Source organism: Mixophyes fleayi, chromosome 3, assembly GCF_038048845.1.
Source record: "Mixophyes fleayi isolate aMixFle1 chromosome 3, aMixFle1.hap1, whole genome shotgun sequence".
Lineage (NCBI taxonomy): Eukaryota > Metazoa > Chordata > Amphibia > Anura > Limnodynastidae > Mixophyes > Mixophyes fleayi.
In genome coordinates, this window is record NC_134404.1 from 32,595,853 (window position 1) to 32,617,688 (window position 21,836).

General features: G+C 42.9%; 1 protein-coding gene across 1 annotated transcript in view; it reads right to left on the reverse strand.

Annotated features, from left to right (window-relative positions):
- TNFRSF21 (TNF receptor superfamily member 21) overlaps positions 1 to 21,836 on the reverse strand; it is an 81,825-nt gene that overhangs the window by 22,560 nt on the left and 37,429 nt on the right. Inside the window, exon 4 of the mRNA XM_075201343.1 lies at positions 13,015 to 13,280. Coding sequence (XP_075057444.1) covers positions 13,015 to 13,280 — 266 coding nt within the window. The remainder of the gene's footprint in view (positions 1 to 13,014; positions 13,281 to 21,836) is intronic.

The window sequence follows — 21,836 nt, forward strand, 5'->3', positions numbered from 1 at the left end:
CCAGCCAAGAGCAAGCACAGTATAAATGGAGAACAAACAGAAATATACCCTCCAATGTTACATGAAAGCACAAGATTCCGCAACTTCCAATAAGACCACCCCACCCACCCACAGCAGATTAGGGACTCTGTTATTCAGTCCTGATATCATTTATAAAAATATGTGACCTGAAAGTGGTTTCTGTGACCCACCCTGAACCCAAAATAAAAAACAGATTCTATTAAATTTCCCCAAAACATTTTCTTTTTACCAATAAGGCACCACCAGATTAAATGAAATCTCCGCTCACAGAAACATATTTGGTTTCAAATACAGGAACAAGATGCTTTTTGTGCGTAGATTTTTTTTACAAATATTTTTGTTGTTTTGCTATTATCTGTAGTTTATTTAGGTTAAGGCTATACACCCGGCAGCTTGTGGGCCGAATACTGCTTTTTTTTGCCATTATCTCTAGTTTAGTCTAGGGATATACAACCGGCGGCTTGTGGGCTGAATACTGCTCTTCAAAAGATTTTATTGGTTATCCCATCTTTCCCCAAAACTCCATAGACCCTGCTTTTGTGACCATCATTTTTTTTTTTAAATGTGTTTTTGCCTAACATAACAGAAAGGCTGCACTCTTAATGCAAAAAGTTAGACAGCAGCAATCGAGGCTGCGTTAGACAGCGTTATGCAGCAGAGACAGGACCGGACCCTATTATACGGTTAAACATTATATACTATTTTTAAGTAGCCCAAGTTTTCTTCTACCATAAACTACAATCATCCACAATACAGATATTTCTTTGTTAGTGCCGTTGTGCAATACAGTAACTTTTCCAAAGTTCTATCTTGTTTTCGACACGGTGTAGAGGCGAGTTTTGGTTAGGGGGCCCATACTCTGATAACGTTAATAAATAGTCTAGACATATGGCATGGATAAAGCACAGAGTCCCATCTCTAAGTTAGTACAATTTAATGGACCATTCTCCTCGTTTTGTCTAGCCAGAAGAATAACATCCAAGAGGTCAAGACGATAGAAGAGATAGCTTTGGACTACGCTATTGAAACAGTGTTAAAGTTGTGCTTTGCCTTTATATCAATTTTGCATAACGTTTTTCTCTCACAATAGAAGCCCTATAACCCATATCTGGTTATGTATAGACACAGAAGATTCTAAGAAAAATTCAGGGTTCATCTGCAAAAGTTGGCAGAATGGTCCATTTGGGCAGCACGGTGGCTTAGGGGTTAGCACTTCTGCCTCACAGCACTGGGGTCATGAGTTCGATTCCCAACCATGGTCTTATCTGTGTGGAGTTTGTATGTTCTCCCTGTGTTTGCGTGGGTTTCCTCCGGGTGCTCCGGTTTGCTCCCACAATCCAAAAACATACTAGTAGGTTAATTGACTGCTATCAAAATTGATTGAACTAATATAAGTAAGGAAGACGCCCCAATCAATTTACTAAAAGCTGGTGGCATCATTGAGACACAAGGCACCAATGTGCCTCCAGCCTCAGTGGTGTTACTAGTTCCTATTGAGGCTAAACATTATGGGACAAGTGCAGTCTTACAGACCGTCTCCACATACATGTGACCGTTCTTATTTAGAACACAGTGGAACTGCTGAATTCACAAAGGTTCCAGTGTGTTTACGATGATGTGTTGTGAGCTCGGGTTATTTAGAGATCACAAGTCTCACTCAATGCGGACGGCTGAGCTGCCCGAAGGAGTGGAAAAAAATCCCTGTTATGTTTGGCACAGTCTTAGGCCGGTCTGATGTAAGAGAGTGATGTTACTGCTGGAACAGGTGATTTTTTTTTTCCATTTGTTAATTAAAGATCAAATATGTGACTCTTCTGATGTTGAAATACAACTCACGTCATGTTTACCCAGAACAGAGGTTTTCACTCTATTTTCATTTCGTAGAATATCCAGTGGAGGGAACAAGTTTCAGGAAAATGGTTTTGGTTCTGGGGAAGGGATCTCTGCAGTTCAGCTTTATTTTTCTTATCCTGTGATACAATAGCTCTAGGATGCTCTCAGCTTGTATCAACATCCTTGACAACAAAAATAGACAGCTCGGTCTAATGATATAAAGACAATGCTGGAAATCCCAGAAGCAATGAACTTAGTAGAAGTTGTCAGAGGACGGGCGCTTTAAAACGTATAGGGGAAACAAAGGAACTCTTCAGCTGGTAAAGATAAGGACACTCTCCTAATTATTAAAAGCCCTGTGTACGACTTGTGCCGCCGCCAAGGAAAGGATCAGGGGCGAGGATCACGTCCATCCTAAGAATGAGGCTGCGAGGTTTGATTACAGTGTATTGGGAACGGAGAGTGCACAACACATTCATTATTCAGAACAAGGAGGGGGGAGCAGGTTCCAGCACATACTCTGAAGGCACAAGTCATGTATTACAGAAAGCACTGTTGGGAGAGAGGGGAGGTGATGAGGTCACTCCCGGACCCCTCTAGAGAAAATGGACTAACCCCTTCAGTGCCAGAAAGTCACAAAGAGCCTAGTTCGTCTTTGGACGCAAGTCCATCCTGATTTATGTATTTCATGGAAAAAAAAAATATTTTTTAGAAATATTTATATTTTTATATTTATTTATAAATACAGTATTAAGAGTTGTAAATTTATTTTAGAATTTATTTTTTTGTCATATGATCTGATGGGACTTTATATTGCACATATGCAGGTGCGTATCCTGTGCTCTGTCTGTCTACATACGACAAGTATAACATGCGTGTACCAGATTCAAATAGAAAGATTTCTTGAGCTCGAAGATGAATCAGGTCCCATCAACAATTTATGTCGTGTTATATCAGAAGTTCCCCCTACCAGTCTGTGACCCTGTGGTCCCTAACGCGGGCATTCGAAATAGACAGATGTCATGTTGATTGGCGCTCAGGCCGAGTGACGCGATCCCGCAGGGCTTGGTCTGTGCGGATGGCGGCATGAACCGCCAGATCGCAATCATCGGCCGACCAATGGCACACACAGCTCTATAGAGCCCATTTAGTACAAAACAATCTAACTTGACGTCCGGGTCACTGGGCGTCAGCGCGGTGTATACTAAGACATGGATCTCCCAGTAAAGAGCCTTACCCCTGCTGTAAAAATCATGTAGGAAACATTAATTAAGAATACAATTATCATGTAAGGAATTTTAATTTGGAAAGAAGAGGAATATTTGTGTTACTGTATTTTATTTATTATTTTTATTTTTAAACTGGCATGAATACCAGAAAGTTACGTTTCAAATTAGACTTTAACTCAGCAAAAACCATAGGTCAGGATGTTACTAGTGAATACAAACCGTTCTGTGTATAGTTAAACCCATTTCCTTAAGTGTATTCTTGACACAATTATGAATGTCGGCTGATCCTGTTGCTGCCAGAAATGGCGAATTTTAACCATAGTGGCACCTAGGAGTAATTGCACCCGGCACCCAGCAGGGTGCAAGAGGGGCGACCGACCAGGGCGCAATGCTGAAGGGGGTGCAGTTTATAAATATTTTAGGTTCATTTGGTTAAAATTGAGGGCTAGGGGTGCAGCCACTTTCCTTCTCGCCCCAGGTGCTAAAATTTGAAGTTATGGCTCTGCCCGCAACAATTGCCAGAGGGACGGTAACAGGGACGTAATTACCGAGATAGCAGCTTCTATGATTCCCAGCAGGTGGGGCGCCCGTGTAGCTGCCACCCGCGGGTCCTGTTCCTCTGCGGTATCAGAGGTCAGCAGCAGTGCACACAAACACCACAAGCTGGTAATGAAAGTTCCTCTCTGAGCGAGAAGAGAGAAGCAGAGCGAGCACAACAGCAGAGAAAGAGGAGGGGTACGCACGGCCCTTTAAAAGTATCTGAGAGGCCCTATAAATCTTAGGGGCCACTAAAAATTTTGTTACAGGGTCCCCAAAGTTCTAGTTACACCCCTGAGCATTAGTACCAGAAAATCACTCTTGGAGGTTTCTGCAGGGGAGAGCTGGAACTGAGAGCAGATGAATCACAACTATCTGACATGGAATATCTCAGGGCAGGCAAATGTTTTATTCAGCTTCAAGATTCCGAAAACCCTGACCGTCTCCTCTAAGGAATAACCCTGCGGCCCTGTCACAGCTGATCAGTGTAACACAGCGTGAAGGAGACAGGCAGGGGTAACATTCAGTAAGATGAACCATTCACGCTCCTGGCAGCGGAGGGCAAGTCACCAAACTTAGACTGCAAGCTCTGTAGATCAGTCAGACCTGCTGAATTCAGGTCACCAGGTGGTTAGTATGTAATATATATATATATATACATACACACACACACACACATATATACGCACATACTCTGATCATCAATACAACCCCCATGATGTTCATTAAACATATGGTCACAGCTGGGGAAAAAAATATCATAAGCAAAAGACAACATCGCTAAAATCAAACATTTGATCAAAGTGATTCCATATAAAACTACACCAGAGTCTTAAAAAATGCTTTAAAGTATTTGTTTAACTTATGGTGATTTTTTTTATGTTATAATCACCTTTTGAATTTCCTGCCCAAAGCTACAGTAGCAGAGGGCCCATTAAAATGACATCTACCTTCTAGGACTCATCTGCGTTCTGCCGCCACAGACATTATGCAGGAAGGGCCGGGAGAGGGAAAGAAAGACCTCTAATTTTAAAAGCACACATGGGAAAAAAAAAATAGGTAGCGCGATGCCTAAAACAAATGTCTAGCAGGTTGCGTGGGTCATAAAACACTGAACCAGAACATTTCATTTTGGTGAAAAACTGATCATATTACGTGTTCGCATGATCAGCTATAAGAATGGCCATAGAAAGACATAACCGTGAACAACCAGTTGCTAGACATTGTTTTGAATGCTAGACACTATATGGCTATGCTCCGGTATAAAGTTATTGACCATGTTCCACCATTGCTTAGAGGTGGAGATAGAGATAATAAATTAATGCAACTGGAATCTACTTGGATACATCACTTGAATACAGTGGCTCCATATGGGCTTAATGAGAATCTCCCTCTAAATTGTTTCTTGTAGATCTGGATGCAACGCTCCCTATGAGACTTCTCAGGCTCTTTTATTCGAGCCTCGGTGGTCTCTCATGGGCATGCATTCCTCAGAATATATGATGTATGGTTAGTGGTTTACAGCCGATTTATTTAGATATGATCATGCAAATAAAAGATGATGTATTTATACAGTATCATTATATATAGAAATCCAGGTTGCAACTGTTTTTGGTAGTATTAATGGTTAATAAATGTATTAATAACAGTGAGAGTTCTCACATACAGTTATTGGTAAGTCACACTGATATATTGTATAATGTGTGGCTTTACTATTTGTACATCAACATATATGCATTTTCCTTTTCTTTTTAATTGTTTTCATTTAGTGTAGTTTTAAATGGTTATGGCACTTTACTTGGTTATCCAGCGATCAGTGGGTAAATAGATGCTGGTTTAATACTTTTGCATTAGGACAGTGGTTCCCAAACTTTTGTAGTTTGCGGCACCTATAGGAGTCTCCATAATTTTTTCAAGGCACCCCTCCAAAATAATTACTGAGCAGTCCTGTTTTAGAAGTAGTTGGGTCCAAAAATTGTAATAAGTGTTTAGGTCAGGACAGAAATACTTATTTAGTTGTATGCAAAAATGCCCCTCTGCATCCAGACACTCTGCCCCCTCTGCATCCAGACACTCTGCCCCCAGACACTGTGCCCCCTCTGCATCCAGACACTCTGCCCCCTCTCACACTGCGTCCCCCTCCACTGCCCCTCTCACGCTGCGTCCCCCTCCACTGCCCCTCTAACGCTGCGTCCCCCTCCACTGCCCCTCTCACGCTGCGTCCCCCTCCACTGCCCCTCTCACGCTGCGTCCCCCTCCACTGCCCCTCTCACGCTGCGTCCCCCTCCACTGCCCCTCTCACGCTGCGTCCCCCTCCACTGCCCCTCTCACGCTGCGTCCCCCTCCACTGCCCCTCTCACGCTGCGTCCCCCTCCACTGCCCCTCTAACGCTGCGTCCCCCTCCACTGCCCCTCTCACGCTGCGTCCCCCTCCACTGCCCCTCTCACGCTGCGTCCCCCTCCACTGCCCCTCTCACGCTGCGTCCCCCTCCACTGCCCCTCTCACGCTGGGTCCCCCTCCACTGCCCCTCTCACGCTGCGTCCCCCTCCACTGCCCCTCTCACGCTGCGTCCCCCTCCACTGCCCCTCTCACGCTGCGTCCCCCTCCACTGCCCCTCTCACGCTGCGTCCCCCTCCACTGCCCCTCTCACGCTGCGCCCCCCTCCACTGCCCCTCTAACGCTGCGTCCCCCTCCACTGCCCCTCTCACGCTGCGTCCCCCTCCACTGCCCCTCTCACGCTGCGTCCCCCTCCACTGCCCCTCTCACGCTGCGTCCCCCTCCACTGCCCCTCTCACGCTGCGTCCCCCTCCACTGCCCCTCTAACGCTGCGTCCCCCTCCACTGCCCCTCTCACGCTGCGTCCCCCTCCACTGCCCCTCTCACGCTGCGTCCCCCTCCACTGCCCCTCTCACGCTGCGTCCCCCTCCACTGCCCCTCTCACGCTGCGTCCCCCTCCACTGCCCCTCTCACGCTGCGTCCCCCTCCACTGCCCCTCTCACGCTGCGTCCCCCTCCACTGCCCCTCTCACGCTGTGTCCCCCTCCACTGCCCCTGCGTGAGAGAGGAGGATGCTGGGTCCCGGCGCCGCGCGGATTGGTAATTTTTTGTGTTGTTTGTCTTTTTCTATGGCTGGCCCGCGGCACCCCTGTGACAACGCCGCAGCACCCCTGGGAGCCGCGGCGCACACTTTAGAACCGTCGCATTAGGATAGTTATGTTTTTTTGCACGTTTACAATTCAGATTGCCATGGTGACGCTTGTTAGACACGCCCCTTATGATGATGTTGCTCTGCATTGTTTATTCATTGGCAGTTTTGATCTAGTGGGGGAGCTATTCCCTTGCAATGCATGCTGGGATGGCAGAGCAAACACAGGCAGCTCATGTAACATTGCAGCAGGTGTAAGGTATGTTAATTATGATGTGCACTATATGTATTTAGTATGTTTGTCAGACTCTCACGATGTCCCTGAGGACAGTACTGTACTGAAACATTGGAATGGATTAAACACACCCTTTTGATACAAACTGCAATTTGTCTTAACTCCTTGAGTACCCGCCTCACCTGGAATCTATTTATTGTACTATCCATACAAGTGAAGTACTAAGGAAGGCAACAGGGTAATGTACACATGTTACTTATGAGTGCCAAGCACCTGAATACTAATATATTTTATAATATATATATATTAAAAGACACAAAAAATGAAGGCTTTTACCATTATGAAATGATTGTCGGTACCCGCTTGGGGAGACTGGCATAGGCGGTGTGAATTGCTATTTTTCAAACAATTTAGTTCCTCATACAGTTACAATTAACAATAACTAAGGTTTAATGAACATGGCAATTATACTGTATTAAGTAATTTAATTACTGATACCAGTCGCAGCTGTTATGCTGGTGCCTTTACCTCGGTCATCTCTCTCTAATGACGTTATTTAAGTTACGCATTGAAATATCTGAGGAGAACATTTCCAATACAGCCACGATTACTTCTACACTGAGATGTCTCTTTAGAAGAACGTTTCTGCCAGTTATACGAAACCACTTGTAAAATAAAAAAACGTCACAGATCTACAGGAGGGAACCATCGCCCTAATATGTACATTATATTATATGATTACATCACACACTTCTATAGAGAGAGAAATCCCATTACTGGCAATATTGCCAAAGGGGACATCACAATATAGTATCATCGTAATCCTTCAAAATAAGCAATGGCTTAGTAAAAGGCTTAGAAAGGGAATGGCCACCCCACCTCAATTTAAATTCGTAACACCCCCCCCACCTGCCCAAAAAAACCAAAACAAATTACTGCATTTTCACATTAGAGAACAGAGGAATTCTGCATAAATCATGGATTTCAGAAGTGACTTTTAATAGCCAGATATAAGTGAAAGTGGGAGGGATAAGTTATTCCCCCAAGACGACAAATGTTTGCACATACTGGTGAGAAATGTGATTTTGCTAAGCTGGCGCCATCTTGTTGCCTTATAGCCATTTTGTTCTGTTATAGCTTAAATACAGATTAGATGCACCTGTTTTGTAGGAGTAATTCATTATTTGCAAGAATATGCTTATAACCTTGGACATAGCAGACAGGAGATAAGCCACCCCCCCCCCCCCCCCCTGGGGAGTTTTCCTGTGTGATAGTGAGAATGTATTAACATCTGTGTAAAGGGAGAATGAGTGGTTAAAACCTTTTGGGGGCGTAGTTTTCTGCAATACACGATTTTTGCTATATAGACAGGGACTTGTAACGAATAAAGCAGAGTTTATTGTACACTCAAACCATGCAGTGTATTTAATTCTCTCCAGCTGATGAGCTCATAACTGATAGACTGACACTTACAGGTGAACAATCTGATATAGATTCGACACTGGTAAATCATGTGTGTTTCCAGCTGGAAACTTATAGAAGGATACAAAGAGCAGTATTTTACATGGAAAATGCAAACTTTTTAATTAATGAAGTGGGTAGTCCTAAAGCTGCAGGCCAGCTATATAGAGGGTCTCTGTCGTACACATTTTCTAGAGTATTCAAAAAGGTAGGTACCTCCCCCTCTAGGACGTTTCCAGAGTCTAGTGTGTGAGAGGACACCTAAAAATGAGTTTTGTGGTTAGCACTTCTTCCTCACAGCACTGGGGTCATAAGTTCAATTCCCGACCATGGCCTTATCTGTGAGGAGTTTGTATGTTCTCCCTGTGTTTGTGTGGGTTTCCTCCGGGTGCTATGGTTTCCTCCCACACTCCAAAAAACATACTGGTAGGTTAATTGGCTGCTATAAAACTTGACCCTAGTCTGTCTCTCTCTCTGTCTATGTGTGTTAGGGAATTTAGACTGTATTTGCCAATGGGGCAGGGACTGATGTGAATGAGTTATTTGCACAACACTGCAGAATTAGTGGCGCTATATAAATAAATGGTGAGGATGATGATATACAAGATCAGTCGCTTGAAATAAACAATATTGTTCACAGAAGGAGAACGGTGGTCCAGCATAGTCCAGCACTGTGTCAGCAGAAATAGACAGTACACCATGTCATAGTACCAGGAACCAGCAGCACTGCAGGATGAAGGTCTGATCTGTCAGCATAGTGATACTGATAAACAGATACGTGGAGATAAAGATGAGCAGCTATCCCTGATAGCTGCTGCTCTGAGGCAGAAATACAAGACATCCTCAGCCGATCATTGTACAACGACACTACAACATACAGTTACGTGAACTGCAGCCAGTCTGGCAGACATGTGACAAAGGGGGTTCTCCAGGTGAATAGAACACTTCCTGCCTATAGCTGTGTTCCTGTTAGTAGTTACCTATTCGGCACTGACACACCGGGTAATACACTGCTCCAGGGTCCAGGGAAACAGATGGATAGATCTATATCCTACGCTTACTGCAATTAGCAGAAGAGCGGATGGGCATCATCGACAGGCCGCCCTCACTGTCAAGTTGTGTAGCAGCCAAACAGACTGCTCTGCCAGTCACCCACCATTGTCTCCTAGACCTGCAGTGTTCATAGGTAACTACATAATGTCCACCATACTCTTTGTCACTCCTCTGCAGCAGGAAGCTGTGTTAGGAAGGTGCACTTCTAACAGAGCAGGCAAAGAGTGACTGACAAGCTTTTCAGCATTGCTCTGTAGAAATGTCCGGTGGACTGTTGTGTTCATACAGAGTTGACAAGAACCATTTGAAAGGGCGACTAAAAAACAAAAGGAAACCATTCACTGGAGCTGGGAGCAGGTAGGTAAAGGGACACACTGGTGCCGTCATGTAACCGAGAGCAGCTCATAGCTAATTCCGGCACACAAGGAAAGCTAGTAAGAAACTAGCAGGTTGAATGGAGAAAGGTAACAAGCTGACATTACTGTTTGACCTGCTGGTGCGTTGATGCGGCTGCTGGTTACCCTGCACCAGCAATAGAGCAGTACATAGTGTACGGAGGGCGCTGTGTGTGCCTGTGGAGAGTGGACCCTGGCTGCTATCCTGTGTCTATAGAGGAGGGGACCTACAGTATACAGCAGGATTGTCACTGGCTACTGTACTGTGTGTATAGAGGACGGGGGATCTACAGTATACAGTAGGAGGGTCACTGGCTGCTATACTGTGTGTATAGAGAAGGGGACCTACAGTATACAGTAGGAGGGTCACTGGCTGCTATACTGTGTGTATAGAGGAGGGAGGGACCTACAGTATACAGCAGGAGGGTCACTGGCTACTATACTGTGTCTATAGAGGAGGGAGGGACCTACAGTATACAGTAGGAGGGTCACTGGCTACTGTACTGTGTGTATAGAGAAGGGGACCTACAGTATACAGTAGGAGGGTCACTGGCTGCTATACTGTGTGTATAGAGAAGGGGACCTACAGTATACAGTAGGAGGGTCACTGGCTGCTATACTGTGTGTATAGAGGAGGGGACCTACAGTATACAGTAGGAGGGTCACTGGCTGCTATACTGTGTGTATAGAGGAGGGAGGGACCTACAGTATACAGCAGGAGGGTCACTGGCTGCTATACTGTGTGTATAGAGGAGGGAGGGACCTACAGTATACAGCAGGAGGGTCACTGGCTGCTATACTGTGTGTATAGAGGAGGGCACCTACAGTATACAGCAGGAGGGTCACTGGCTGCTGTACTCTGTCTATAGAAGAGGGGGGATCTACAGTATACAGCAGGAGGGTCACTGGCTGCTATACTGTGTCTATAGAGGAGGGCACCTACAGTATACAGCAGGAGGGTCACTGGCTGCTATACTGTGTCTATAGAGGAGGGAGGGACCTACAGTATACACCAGGAGGGTCACTGGCTGGTGTACTGTGTGTATAGAGGAGGGCACCTACAGTATACAGCAGGAGGGTCACTGGCTGCTATACTGTGTCTATAGAGGAGGGGGGGGCTACAGTATACAGCAGGAGGGTCACTGGCTGCTATACTGTGTCTATAGAGGAGGGAGGGACCTACAGTATACAGCAGGAGGGTCACTGGCTGCTATACTGTGTCTATAGAGGAGGGAGGGACCTACAGTATACAGCAGGAGGGTCACTGGCTGCTATACTGTGTGTATAGAGGAGGGCACCTACAGTATACAGCAGGAGGGTCACTGGCTGCTATACTGTGTCTATAGAGGAGGGCACCTACAGTATACAGCAGGAGGGTCACTGGCTGCTATACTGTGTCTATAGAGGAGGGAGGGACCTACAGTATACACCAGGAGGGTCACTGGCTGGTGTACTGTGTGAGGCACTGGTAGAACGTGGGGTAATAGTGTTGGTCTAACTTGTGTACAGTAGCTGGTTATACTCTGCAGGTCAATTACATAATATTTTTTATGAATAAGAGGCAAGGAAGAAAGGGTATATGTAGAGGCACTCCGGGGTATAAGATATATACCCCGGAGTGCCTCTACATATACCCTTTCTTCCTTGCCTCTTATTCATATATATTGGTATAAGGGAGCACCCTCCAGACATGACAAGCAATTAATTCTGGAAATATATTATTAATGACATTGGGGTTAAGTAATACTTGTTTGTTTTTAATAACTCACTTAGTGCGGTCATCTCTATCTCTAGTACTCATAATATTTTTTATAGCAGCCAATATTTTGCTGTTGGTAACTTCCATGCAAATCAAATTGTCCCTTAGAATTGTCCAACTGCTAACCTTTCACCCCGGCTCCTAGCCTTTGGAGGAATCTGCTCGTGCCTACGTTACAACAGGATCATGGCCTCTCCATCGCATCTCAGCTCACCACCAGCGGCTGAATTACGGAGGGCAACACGGAGCCAGGAGCAGTCTATGAAATTAGTGTCATCAACCACCCTCGATATACACAATAAATTCCAAAGCAGCCAATCAGATTTCAGTTCGGCTATACAAATTCACATTTTGGGTAGTTCCACCCTGGATGGACTTTACCCATTTGCTTAAATTCAAGCAAGTCGTAGTCGATATAAAGACTAAAAAAGTGATGTGAAAGGACATGATGGGCAAACAGTTGCATCAAACAAAATAATTCTTGATATAAACATTTAACATATAAAAGTACATTTAACATTATATATTCCATGATGAGTTATTTAAGCCTTATAGATCCACATAGACAATACGACTATTGCACACACACAGGTATAATGTTTTGCCTTCAAAGTCTGACACAAGTTCCGTCATGAAAGTCTTTTGAGGTGAGTTATGTGACACAAGAGGGTGAGGTCTGTTTACAGACTACATACATACATACATACATACAACGGACAGATTAGGAAAGTGCCTCTTAACTCTGCTAACTTACACTTACAAATGTAAAAAAAACAACAGAATCCGTCACGTGACTGCAATAACGCACACAAACGGAAGCAACCAAAGTGGGCGACTTCATCCCTGCTCCAAACCAGTGGTAGAGTCCAAAGACAAAAGCACAGGCAGGACTCTAAATCAATGAAACTCGTGCATCAAATATTAATGCGATGCATCTGCTTTGCATTTTAGCAGTAAACAAACAAAACTGGATTAGAAAAATAAATGAGCTATACTTGGAAATTGCAATTTGTACAAACGTTCCGAATGCTAAAATGTTAAATTAATAAATTATACATTGAAGTCAAGAATCTTAGCGAGCGGCCATTTTGGACATCATTTGCCTCATATGAGGTAAATATGATGAAGTGTTTTTTTTTTTTTTTTAAACAATCAAATACATAATTCTATTAATGTAGTATATAGTATTATCAAGTAGGATTTGTCAGAATCAAAGACGTTTTTTTTCTTACAAACTTGACTTTTTACAATACCAGGGAACACAAGACACGCTTACTTACAAACAGTGTGCATATTTAGAACCATAACAGTGGCATGCTACGTAGCGCTGAATAAAAGGTCACTGTACCTGGACAGTATCCTCCATGAGGTCGCGGATCTTCTCCACCACGTCATTGCGCCTGTGCTGACGCAAAGCACTGATGAGTTTTGCCAGGCTGGCTTCAGGGCCTCGGACAGTCCAATGCTGCAACGCCGCGTAGGCCCGCTCGTGATCCGCAGTGTAGTCATTGGAAAAGGCGGCCACCTCGTGCTCGTTGGCGTTGCACAGGAACTGGTAGATATCTTGCCACTGGCTGCCGACCTGAGCTGCCACCAGCTTTAGAATGTCAATACCTGCAGAAACGGAGGGACATGGTCATGAGCGCCTTCAAAGCTTTATGAATGCAATGTTTCTAAGTAAAGGCGTTACCCTCTCTCAAAATAGTATGAGGGGGTGGTGGGGTTTGGTGCTGACTACAGGGTAAAGGTGTGGATTCCAAAGATGGGATTACCCCTGAATAGCTACTTGGGGAAGGTTGGCACCAACAAACGGGTTTTTTTCCCCAAAGTTGACCATCATCATCATTTATTTATATAGCGCCAACATATTCCGTAGCACTTTACAATTGGGGACAAACACAGTAAACTAATAAACAAACTGGGTAAAACAGACAAGAGGTAAGAAGGCCCTGCTCGCAAGCTTACAATCTATGGGACAATGGGAGTTTGATACATGAGTTTAAGTCTACATACTTGAATTTCGGTCCAGCCAGACTGCAAAGGTAAAAGTGACTCATAAGCTAAATGATCCTGTCACACAACAATGTTGGGGGTAGTTGTCTTGTGTGAAATTGTGTAACGGGTGGTAATAGGGTAATGTAGTGAGGTTAAGAGGGTGGTTCAGGAATATTATAATCTTCACATTCCCTTTAAATGAGATATGAGCCAGAGACTATAATGGAACGCTGCCCCAAGTGGCTATTAACAGGCTATACTTCATTAGTCTCAATTATTGTAATCAATAATTGAGGCTAATCAAGTACAGTTCACCATTTGCTGACAAACCTAGGATTAGTTAGTAATACCTAAAAACTCTCGCTGGTTCTTCAAGGCCAGGACTAATGCACCAGAAGGGTGGAGAATTTTGCCGAAACATCTGTAGTGATAGAAACTTCAATCAGTCCTGAACTCTCTGTAAATGGGCCTTCTGACTGTGATTCACAAAGAATAACTGGATTGCTCAATCAAGGTGGGGTGCGGATAACAGCTGTGTAATGGAACACGTTTTATTATAAATATCAGCCATGTAACGGAACATGCTTTATTATAAATATTTTTCAGTATTTGAAAATCTGACCTAAATTCCATTATTTGTATTAACCTGCCCCTGTGGGTTGTACAGAGAGGTGTTTGACACAACTTTTACTAAGGTGCGGTTTTCCTTATGAACGATTAATATGGGACTGCTGATTCCAAATAAACATACTAAAAAGGGTGAAGGCTGTTTCCCACTAGGTACAGCAGCAAATATCTACTTCTAAATAAACTTACAATGTAAAAAACCAAACAAAAAAAAACTCCAAACAAACAACAACTGGTGGTTTCTGTAGAGCACTAAATAAGATCGTATATGAATTAATCAGGTATCGACAAGCAGACCAATCCTTCTACGTATATCCAGAAGTACAAAGCTAGAATTCAGGTTATTTAATAACATGGTTCAATATAATAAAAAAGGATAAACTAACAAGTTTTGCAATAAATAAAATTCTATCCTAAAAAGCTTACATCAAAGTAAATAAAGTTGTACACAATGTAACAAAGATAATAAAAGAATAAAGGAACAATATAGTTCTTCAATACTGAATGATTTATAAGATGATCACACCCTGAGCCGCTAAATCCCATATTCAGCCAGACAAGATTGTGAGCTCCATCGTATTTCAGAAAACGCAGGAAGTTGTTTCCCAAACTAGAAAACAGTCCCCCCCCCCCCACACGGACACAACGCCATTCATAGTTATACCTACCACTGTCTTCTAAAGCATCAATGGGGAATATCACATGTACATTTCTAGGAGTGCATCATATAAAATAATGAATGTAATAAAATAATTTGGGTACGTTAAAAAATTAAAAAACAAGGTCAGTCCACGTCCAACCAACACACTGCAAGAATGTGACCACTAATGTTTTGTTAAACACAAAGACCAAACAAAACACTGGTCAACAAAGGGTTAAGGTATGACTACTACCATTTAGGTTTATTGGGGAGAGGTTGGGAAGGGTATGAACAGACACTGATTGTGGGCTGCCTTGTAATACCAGGGCAAGATAATCCTTTCTGGGAAGTTACTACAATATACGGGAAGCAGATGCACATGTCTATCACGTTATACTATTTGAAGGGGTTTTCAGCTACTGAGGAACACAAGCATCCGGACGTAGACACTCATTCAAGATTTGTAGCAGTCCGGTCGATTTATCGAACATCTCAGAGGGAAAACAAACTGCTGCCTTATTGCAATTAGGAAGGACCACGCTGATAGCTTTCATCAGGGTAACAGACTAGAGATAGATTAAGCCAACCTTCTATAAAAGCAAAACTAGAGGTGTTGCCCATAACAACCAATCAGATTTTAGCTATCATGTTCTAGAATGTACGCAATTAGTGAGAAATAGAATCCGATTGGTTGCTATGGCAACACCTCCACTATTCCATTTTAGAATGTTATATACATCTACCCCAATTGGAACTGTGAATATATCTTACACAAAGACAAATAATACATATATTACCAAAACAACAGATATATTATGTTTATTACATTCGTACCATTATTTGCACAAGTCAAAGGTGTAGGGTCGTGGGCACAAATCAGTGGTATTAAGACATAAGGAGCCGTATGTTTTTCCAATGTAGAAGCTATAATTAGACTTGCCATTTAAAAAAAGAAATGACACACAGGTAAAGAGCTTTAAGTTACAAACAATTTCTCTGGGAATTTCCAAAGATTAAAGCTCTGCGATTCACATAGACCCACGTTTGTACCCTCTAAACAGAAATGCAACACCCACATCTAAAGGCCTGTGCAGCTGGTTAAGACTTGTTCCTTTCCAAGCATTGCTCATAGCCGGCCAGTCAGCTGAAACGAACACGTGTCAGGTTCAGAATGGGTTCCCATAATTCCCTGTCCTCGGGGCTCTTTGGGTTAAAACTGCTTTTTAAGCTATGGCTATTAGACACCATAAATCCTGGGAGGGACATGACAAACAGCCTATTTCTCTGCTAATGGGGAGAGTGGAAGGGCATCAGAAATCCCATTCAGTTTAATGTTTAATCATAATAGCCATAATATAGCAAGGTGCATTCAGAAGCCGTCTATGGCATACAGGCTGAAGGACATCAGGGTGTGGATGGGGTTATCTAACCAACAGGTAGGAGGGTGCGTTAAAACCTATCTGTCAAAAAATATTAAAAAGAAAAAACTAGGTCACGTATCATCAATATAGACATAAATTTATTACCATGCAATAAAAAACATCAAATAACAATAAACGCTAATACTAGCATAAAGGAGGAAAGTACTCCACATAGACTAGATCACAGTGCACTGTGATCTAGTTGGCACATGCAGAAAGGATGTAAGATAATATAAATACAATGGATAAAATCCTGATAAAACATCATACTACTCCATACTCCACCACGCTACTGAGTGTATATTGTCAGCTGATACAATGTAGCCAATGGAATATGGAAACAAATAAACATAAGAAAAAAGCCTTGGGAGTAATTTCCACATCAGATAACCAATATAAGTCGTATTGCTCAATATAACCACGATGTCGAATCACATATGGACGAGTGGTAAAGTCTCGGTATCCGTATGCCAATAGGTAACATAGATGATATATATCCGAAGCTCAAACTCCTTGCACAATCAGTATCCTGAAACTTGAGTAATGAACCACTTTAATCTCAAAGTGCTAAGTTGAGTCCAAACATGGGCAATAAATGGATAAGTACTCACGGGCTCTCGCAGGGGTTAGGATTGACTATTTTTGTCTACCTTCTTTATTCTTTTATTACCAACTGTTTACATCTATAGTATCCACCATCGATACTTATGATGCCGGCTCTATTTCCACGGAACATCTAAGTGCTGACAACACCGACTTATTTGGTTCTACATGGAGAGTGTTTTGATCTGAGACATTCACTCCCTCCGCAGGCCTCCGGTCCATCGGAGCTCTATTTACTAACTGCTCAAGTGCTGTGTGCTGGGTCGGTTACACACACAGCTGTGAACCGCGGAAAAAACGCCAGCTTTATCCGATCCGCTCACCGCCTACGGACCCACAAGCCTTACCTGACTGAGTCTGAGAGAGTACAGCTGCTATCTACACATTGTGTGGTGTATTCCCCACGATTGTACAATCTTCTTCAGCACGGGACATCGGGTGCGGCTCAGGAGACGAGTTCTTAGTGGAGATATACGATAACCCGCATTACACTACGGCTGGAGCCCGTGAGTACTTATCCATTTATTGCCCATGTTTGGACTCAACTTAGCACTTTGAGATTAAAGTGGTTCATTACTCTAGTTTCGGGATACTGATTGTGCAAGGAGTTTGAGCTTCGGATATATATCATCTATGTTACCTATTGGCATACGGATACCGAGACTTTACCACTCGTCCATATGTGATTCGACATCGTGGTTATATTGAGCAATACGACTTATATTGGTTATCTGATGTGGAAATTACTCCCAAGGCTTTTTTCTTATGTTTCTTATGTTTATTTGTTTCCATATTTCATCGGCTACATTGTATCAGCTGACAATATACACTCAGTAGCGTGGTGGAGTATGGAGTAGTATGATATTTTATCAGGATTTTATCCATTGTATTTATATTATCTTACATCCTTTCTGCATGTGCCAACTAGATCACAGTGCACTGTGATCTAGTCTATGTGGAGTACTTTCCTCCTTTATGCTAGTATTAGCGTTTATTGTTATTTGATGTTTTTTATTGCATGGTAATAAATTTATGTCTATATTGATGATACGTGACCTAGTTTTTTCTTTTTAATATTTTTTGACAGATAGGTTTGAGCGCTGCATTTATAGTTCCATTACTGTTTGTTTGTGGGTGGGCACAGCCACCTAGGTTTTACAGCAGCTTGCCTCCCTGTTATATACCATTACTCAGGTTATTTAGACTTTGTATGACATTCAGCACACATCGTCTCTGATCAATATAGCGGCTGGTATATTATCTGGCGCCACATCAAGGGTTTGTATTTTTTATTAGGTTAATATTCACTGACTCGCCATTCTGAATATCCCAAAATGTTACTATACAGCCCACTTCACCCAACGCATTTGGATGCATACGCCCCCCCGGCACCAGATTATAGAAGGACAGCGATGCTGCTATATTACACTTAGCGCTCTATGGGGCATATTTAAGAAAGCACGATAGTGCTCTTACCGGCAAATTAAGCTCCCTGAGTGTCCTCCGCAAATTTATGAAAGGTGCATCGCAGCAGATATCATGGATATCTGCTGCTTTGCACTCCTCTTCGTTTTTGGGAGCAGTCACCATTCAACAGTATGGTGACTGTTCCCAGCTCAAATCTAACAAGTTCCGAAGAAACATTTTTTTCGGAAACTTGTCTTGATAATGTACGCCAGCTGAAGCTACATTATCATAATTGAAAAAATCCAATGCTGTCAGCTCTGCCCTGAAGAGCAGAGCTGGAGAGCGTATGTGTGGAGGGATCACATGATCCCTCCCTGTCACTCACCGCTCTCTCTCTGCAACAATAGTTGCAGAGACAGAGCAGGGGTCTTTGTGCACATGTGCAGTTCTTCGAAATGCACATGCGCAGTTGAAGGATGAAGAGGACAAGGAGGAGATCCGGAGACAGCGCTTCCGAAGAGGGGGGGTAAGTATGATTTTTTTTTATCACAGAAACAGCAGTTTTTCGGAACTGCTGTTTCTGCGATCTGTTGTTCATAAATTTGAGAAATAGTTCAATCCTTATCCATGCGATAAGGATTGATAACTATTTCTCACTTTTGCCGATGATTGATAAATGTGCCCCTATGTATTAGCTGTTCACAGCGTAACAAATTGCCTAATGTCATTGCCCGCGTAGAGGTCTCCGGGAACAGCGGTAAGCCCCGGTAACTAGGTTAAATAACAAAACGCAGTGAAAGAGCCTTTTGCTGGTGTTTAGGCATTTTGGCACTTTACTTGTAGCTCTCCCCACAATGCTATGGATCCGGGGATAGCCTCACCCACCAAAATGCCAAGCTGTTCCCACAACATCCTTCTAATGTGATATTTGGTACAGACCATGGAGGACATTTTCAATACTCCATGGTCAACAGGGATCGTTCCTTTGTGGAACAACCCGGATATGTTTCCATCAAGCCTTCTACGTGAATTAACAAGAACATTTGGCTGCTCTCGAACATAGCACAGCTTCACTCCATCCTGTGCGCTAACGATTTCACCCAACAAATCAAAAATTCTATCAATATCTACTAATCCGCCACTTTGCTTATCCCTACATAAGTTATTTCCGTGGGTAATTTGCCTGCGTCAGGCAATACTCCGTATACCCCCCCCCCCAGCTCCAACTTTTGCTGGAGATGCTGTGGCCTGATAGACACAGTTTTAAACATATATTTTGGGAGGGTCCTAGGCTATGCCTCTTCAGGAAAGATGTGACAGATCCGCCGCACACACAGACACAATCACGAGTGTTGGGGTGTCAGGCGCCCCTGAATTTTTGCTCCGTCCCCCCTCCTGATCCGCTAGTCTAGAAGCACACCAATAAATTAATCAGAAATAACAGCAATTCCCCAAACTTTAATCTCTTCGGAGTGAAAGGTGACCACCCCTCCTGCGCCCGCCATGGTAATCAGTAGAATACGGCAAAACATATTCCATGGAATGTTAGTATTATCCATAACACTAGACAATTCTTTCCAGCAACTTGGGATTCCTGGTTTAGACATTTCAACGCTCTCCCTCCATTCTGATGAGTCTGATGTATTTACATATCAGGGAGTTTTAAATCCTTAGAACTAGACCAGGGCCTAAATCATCTACCTGGTGACTCCTCCCTCTACTTTCCCTCCCATATCCTCCTACTACTACTCTGCTACAATGGTCTTGTTGGACCTCACCTAACCATTACACTTCAGAAACATCGAACAATGATATATGTTGTTCTAGCTCTCCAACGATGTGTCGTTGTGTCTACTTTGTAAAATAGTCTCAATAAAATAAGAGAAATTACTTTGATTACTGTGGCCCACTAAATGGAAAGGTAAAGTATATTTAGGGCACAGACATGTGGGCACAAATTTCACGCCGTGAAACTACCTTCAGAACACTTCTTGGAACCTCGACGCCCGTGGCACCACAGCTGGTGAAACAATCCCTAAGGTGAGCGGTCTATTCATTATAATACTTTATAATAATACACTTTAGAACTATTCAGAGGTCATTTTATACTGCAGAGAACAGAGAGAGTCAGGGGCTAGCTACCTTTAATGTATATTGCAATATTCACTATAGAACCATTGTATTGGACCACGATTTAGGGACATCAAGCTTCACGTTAGGAACTGTAGGACGTTCACTAGAGAACAGTGCGAAGGGTTCAACACAAAGTAATTTTGAGTCATTTTATGAGCTGCAAAAGGGGAGAACACAACTAAATCTATTATATACAATGTTCCTTTTTTTAGATGTAATACCGGTATTGGCTAGTCTCTGCCATTACCATAGCAACTACTGTCAAGATAATATATTTTGTAAAATCACCCACTTATGTCAGCGGTTTCAAAGATAGTACCACTTCCTAAAAAGGACAATTTACCAGACATCCTCCGAATAGTCTTAAAACACAGATTGCTGTGGAAACTTTGCTAACAGCCCTGAACTTTAAAATTGAAATGCAGATTATTAAAGGGGATTATTTAATTATTATTAAACTCACAATAGGATAAATTGCCCTTTCATATATATTTGTAGAAATCTAGTTACTATTACAGAGTGATAAAAACGAATAAACGGACAGTTCATTTGACAGCTATGGAAAACCTGGTTAAAGTTATTAAAAGCAAGACCTTAAAATACATAGACAACTATTGCACAAGAGAGAGGGAAGACAAACAGTTATTATTAGTACTACACAAGGGGAGGATTTCTGCCGTTAAAGCTCGACGTTGGATTTGCTTGAGTCATGCACATTTACTGGAATTCCATTTAGTTATATTAGTTATAAGGAAGTTGGCTGTCTGCTGTGTGGACACCATGCTAACTAACATCGCCAAATTGATCATAACGGAGGGTCGGACACAGGAAGACTGCAGTGAGTTATGGGAATCAATAAGTTAAAAATCAAAATCTAACAATGAGTATCCCTTAACTAAGAAACTTCATGTACATTCTTCAAATCACAGATTTAAATAATTTTACCAGTAAAAACAGGGGTATGATTACTCTGACTATATGTACTTGGCTATAAAGAGACAATCGCACATGATTAACAGACCTCAACGTAAATGTCTGAGCCAGACAACACTCTACCCCATCACCATAATCTGCACACCTCTTAACAATCTGTCCTATTGCCCTCATCATCATGTCTGACTGAGCCTGTGATGACGTACAGCCCCTTGGCCTCGCACACAAGGTAGATGGGTTTTATTTCAGAGAACACCACGGAACAGTCGGACAATGGCTCGATGATCAAAATGATTCTTCATCTCTAAACCGTTGTTATGGAAGTAGGACAATCTATTTCTAACACAGCTTTAGTGAGGGTTAGAGAGGTGAATTTATCCTTTGATTTTGGAATAAAGCAGATTCTTTTGA